General features: G+C 50.8%; 1 protein-coding gene across 1 annotated transcript in view; it reads right to left on the bottom strand.

Annotated features, from left to right (window-relative positions):
• The window catches only part of Ccdc42 (coiled-coil domain containing 42), an 8,592-nt gene extending 4,274 nt beyond the window's left edge, over positions 1-4,318 (bottom strand). The window contains exons 1-4 of the mRNA XM_028780083.1: positions 4,054-4,318; positions 3,609-3,714; positions 3,069-3,173; positions 357-554 (exon numbers count right to left, since the gene is read on the bottom strand). Of these exons, the coding sequence (XP_028635916.1) occupies positions 357-554; positions 3,069-3,173; positions 3,609-3,714; positions 4,054-4,136 (492 nt within the window). The 5' untranslated portion in view covers positions 4,137-4,318. The remainder of the gene's footprint in view (positions 1-356; positions 555-3,068; positions 3,174-3,608; positions 3,715-4,053) is intronic.
• Positions 4,319-4,844: the final 526 nt, after the last annotated feature.

The following is a 4,844-nucleotide window of genomic DNA, read 5'->3' as shown; positions in this document are numbered from 1 at the left end:
CTCTCTCTCTCTCTCTCTCTCTCTCTCTCTCTCTCTCTCTCTCTCTCACACACACACACACACACACACACACACACACACACACACACACACACAGAGATGTAGACACACAACCCATGCATAGATGTATAGATGTACAGCCTCCTGCTTTGGGAGCCCCACCCAACCTCATTGCTAGTGGGGTGGGGGTGGGGGCTTGGCTATCTATCTCCCAGTGTCACTGCACCTCCCCAGATCAGGACAACTATTCCAAGGGTCCCTAAACCCTAGACAGCTGGAGTTGAACTCTATTCCACTAACTTGAAGGGTTTTGAGGAAGGGCCCTGTGGTACAGCACCTCCAGCCCTGGGACCCACCTCAGAGTTCTCCACCACCTTCTCCAGGTACTTGTTGAAGATGGCATAGTCCTGCAGCTTGACACTCAGCTTCTGGTGCTCCAGCCTCAGAGCCGTCATCTCTTGCTTGGCCTTGGCCAGCTCCCGCAAGCGCTGCCGCTTCAGTTCACGCTCTTTGTTGGCTTTTTTTAGGGCTCGGATCCGTTTCTGGTCATTCTCCTGGAATGAGGGAGGCAGTGTAAATTAGGTAAGCCTTTCACCCTTTCTCCCTGAGACCCTGGACTGGTGAGACCCTTTGCCCCATCTGTCTGCTGAGCTCAGATCACCAGAGGGCAGGCAGAGCTTGCAGGGTTGCCCATGTTGGAGAGGGGGTATGAAGGAAAAGGATTTGGTGAGGTTTCCGTTATCTGAAGGTATTTAGTAAAGCTAAGGGGCTTCTGTAGCCCGAGGAGGCTGAGAGTACAGTAATTCAGCTCAAGGTCAAGAGGGGGCCTTAGGAAGAACAAGCAGGAAATTCTGAGTCTGTAGGCCTTGGTCTCTGGGCTTCAGAGAGTGGGGGATGGGAAGAGAACAGATAGAAAGAGGGAGGTGGAGGAAGATCCGTCTTGTATCCAAGAAGGCTGAGAAAGGCTAGGTGGAAGAAGGAAGCCTTTGACAGAGCTTTTGTGATTTCTGATTTTAGTGGTGGCATTTGTCATGGGGCAGATGGGCCAGCCAGGGCTGGGAAGACCACATCTTCTCCTGATTTGGTACACAAAGCCTGTGTCTCTCCAGCTGTCAGCTGAGAGTTGGTAGCCCTCTCTTCCTACAAAGCCCAAGGCAGTAGTAATGAGACCATACGCGGAGGAGAAGACACGTCTCTGATAGCCCAGACTGGCATCGGCCAGGACTAGAGGAGACGGCGCAGGTAATTCTGCCCTCAGAAAGGGTGAGGCTCAGCTACTGCCTCTTCTTTCTACAGCATCAGGACCAGTGCAAGTCACCAAGTGTCACCAGGTGTCTCTATTCTCCTGTTATGGGCCCCTGTGGTTCCACATGGATGAACACGTATGGTAGGGACATTTAGGGAGAATGGAAAAAGGCACCAGATAACTGCCCTGTTCCAAAGCACCAGGGAGGCCCAAGGGACTCCAAATCAGTCATATCTGAATCACCTAGAAAGTTTTTAAACACCTATAGGTGTCTGGTCTCAACCTGAGACCTGCTAGAGGCAGAAGGAGGAAGATGTTACCAACATCTGTATTTACAACAAATTCCATGAAATTCCACAACTTCTGACTGCCTGGAAGTCATTTGGAGAGCCCTTAACTCTCAAATTTCCTGTCCTCTCAAATACTCCATCAACTTTGCTCTGGTCCAGGTGGATGTACCTCAGAAGAAAGAGTTCAACTCATGACATCCCAGTTGTGTGTAGAATGAGGAACTTTAAGAGTAGGGTTCCTCCAGCAGAGGGCAGCAGTGAGCTCTCCCTGCAACAGAGCCCAGCCCTTCAGGGCTTCTCTACTACGAGTCCTGGAGGATTGCTGGCCAACAAGTCTGAGTGGGTTTTTGTTTTATTTTTTTACATTTTTATTTATTTTTGTCTGTGCATGTGTATGTGTGTGTACATGCTATGTTGAACGCCCAGAGATCAGAGGAAAACTTGTGGGAGTCAATTCTCTTCTTCCAAGACCTTCTTCTAGACCCTAGAGGTCTAGCCCAGGCTATCAGCCTTGGCAGTAAGTACTTTCACCCACTGAGCCATCTTGCCAGCCCAAATCATTCCTTTAAGTACTGATTAAGGGGACTATCCTCTGAGGCAAGCTACTGTCGTCTGTAGGGCCCAGCCACAAGTAATCCATCACAGTCGGGCTTGCTGACTGTTGGTGCTCCCTCATTGGAAGGAGTGGGGAGGATCATGGGACCCTCACTTGAGTATCCAAACATTCCTTCCAACCAGTTGGATGCAAGTCTGCCTTAGTTGCATGTGGCCCTAGTGTCTCTGGGAGGAGTACAAGTGTATAGGTGGGGAAGGACTAGGGAAGAGGTGACATCTATGTAAACATGGAAACCATCATCCACACTGTACAGATCTTCCAGTGTGGCTGCTTAGGGTCATTCTTGCTCCTGCTTATGACTACCCATCTCTGCTCTGTAGGTAATCCTGATAAACTCCTTGGTTCCTCAGGATCACTGAGACCTTAGAAGGAAGAAGGGAGATGTTGCTTAACCCCCTGTCCCAAGGTAGAGATTCTTGAAGTGGGGAGTTTCTTGCTAGTCTCTTTGCTTCATGGTCCTTCATTGCAATGGTTTCCTGCCTTCATCTAGCCCTCACTTTCAGTGCAAGGACAAAGATGGAGGGATACAGTGAGTGAGTGAGTGAGTGAGTGAGTGAGTGGACCAAGCCCCTCTGACTCACTGCTGTATCCACAAATACTCCTGTCATCCATCACACCCATTCATCCACCCATCCGCTTGATACACTGTCCTGGGTACAGGCAAGGACATAGGGAATGGTCAACTAGAGAGCAGAGACTGGCAGGTAAATGGGACATCTCAGATAGGTGGTAAACAGACTATAGAAGATGCCTGGGAGAGATCAGGCCTTACTGGACTTGGTCTTCCTTGGAAGAAGCCTTTAGTCCAGGGAGGTTGGGAGCGTGGGGAGCCTGCAAAGCCAGGCAGAGGGGGAAGAACCAGTTGGTTCAGTGCATCGTGAAGTCTCCACCTACTGCAGCCCACCCTACTTCATACCTGGATGAATTGCTCAAACTTCTGGATATGGGCCTTCAGCTGCTCTTCCTTAATGCCTAGTTCCTCCCAGCGCAAGTTCAGCGTTTCCATTCTTCGTTGGAACGTCTTTGGGGGATGTGAGAAGGTGGAAGTCAGGGAGCTACCTGATGTGGGCACTCAGTAAGACTCTAACATCATTTGACCAAAGTGTTCTATCCTTTAGCCCGGGAGGCTCTTGAAACGATGATGATGTAGCTCATTGGAAAAGCAATCCCCAACACCTCAAACAAAACATAGCTACAGAAGGGCTTGCAGCTTGCACTCTCTATCCTGTACAGAGATCCTAGTATAGTATCCCACATCCCATGATCCTAGTTCTCCCAAGACTCAGACCCTTTCTATTCTCTGTGGAGGAAAGAGACCAGAACCACCAGCCAGAACTCCCAGTCCTAGCCACCCCCACCCCAATGGGCCCACCATCCATTAACCTTGTGTCCCAGACAATCCATTCCCTACCCTGCACCCCTACCCTTATGACCTCCAACTCCCTCCGCCCCTCACCTCCTTCTTATGTTCCATGGCCTCCTGCATGATCTTTGCCTCTTTCTTCTTCTCCAGGAGCCGAATGGATGGAGAATCTGACTGTTCCTCAATATTTGGGAACTTCCTGTCCAAGAAGAATGAAAGGGGGACAGGGGCCTCTGAGAGGCAGGAGGAGGATTGGGTAGGGAGTACCTCGGAGATGGACACCCATGGGAAGGAAAAGAGGGCTCCACTCTCACCTTAATGAAAGGAGCAGTGTGTTGAGGAGAGAAGGCTACACAGGGCTTTCAGAGAGAGCAAGTGATGGGGGCCCAGAGTCAGAGTTGGGTAATGGGATAATTAACTCATTAATTAGGAGCACTGGGCTGTAGGAGAGGAAAGATCAGGCAGTGGAGCATCATCGTGTGGGTGAGAGTGGTCCCAAGCTCAGAGGCGAGGCAGACCAGCTATACCAGGCACTTACTGCAGAAGTTGAAGCAGCCGCTCCCCATACTGTAGCCGGAAGTATTCGGCCAAGTCCTCCTCTTCCATCATGCCCAAACTCATGGTGGCAGCTACCTAACAGCCCAGGTGGCCTGCTTTTCAGAGTGAAACGGTGAGTGGCAGAGCCACAGGGCACTCAGGACGTAGTGGCTGGGTTCTCGCTCTCCTCTCCTCCTTCTGCTTTCAAAGTCCCACAGAGAGTGGGGTAGCTGAGAGACACAGCAGAAATCAACTAGAGGCTGCCTTAGTATGATGCGCTCTTGCGGTGATAGGAGGTCTGGTTACCTAGCAACAAGCTTCCTAGTTCTGTGGATAGTATCTGGAACCCACAGCTTGCCCTCTAACCTATGAACCCACTGACTCCCCACCCTCCTCTCTCTTTTTGTTTTTTTCAAGACAGGGTTTCCTCTGTGGAGCCCTGGCTGTCTTGGAACTCACTCTGTAGACTAGGCTGGCCTCGGCCTCAGAGTTAAATCAGTCTCTGCTTCCTGAGATTAAAGGTGTGTGCTACTACCGCCTGTCTAACCTTGCTCTCTTGTTGAGGTGACCTCTCTGTTCCCGCTGGCACCCTTCAAGAACTCTGATTATGGTACTGGTTGCTCCTTTACCAGGTAGGGAGGCAGAGTATGGCCATCTGCCGCGGAGAAAGAAAGTCGGCCAGAGGAGTCCGGTGTGTGAAGCTGGCTTCCGGGGGCACCCCCTTCCTAAGATTAGGGGTATGTGAGGGAAAAGGAGAGATTGGGCGGCAGATGGATGGCGAAGAAGAAAAGA

Source organism: Grammomys surdaster, unplaced genomic scaffold, assembly GCF_004785775.1.
Source record: "Grammomys surdaster isolate TR1022 unplaced genomic scaffold, NIH_TR_1.0 364, whole genome shotgun sequence".
Classification (NCBI taxonomy): domain Eukaryota; kingdom Metazoa; phylum Chordata; class Mammalia; order Rodentia; family Muridae; genus Grammomys; species Grammomys surdaster.
Note: the sequence above shows the minus strand (reverse complement) of the source record. Positions and strands in the feature narration are given on the sequence as shown.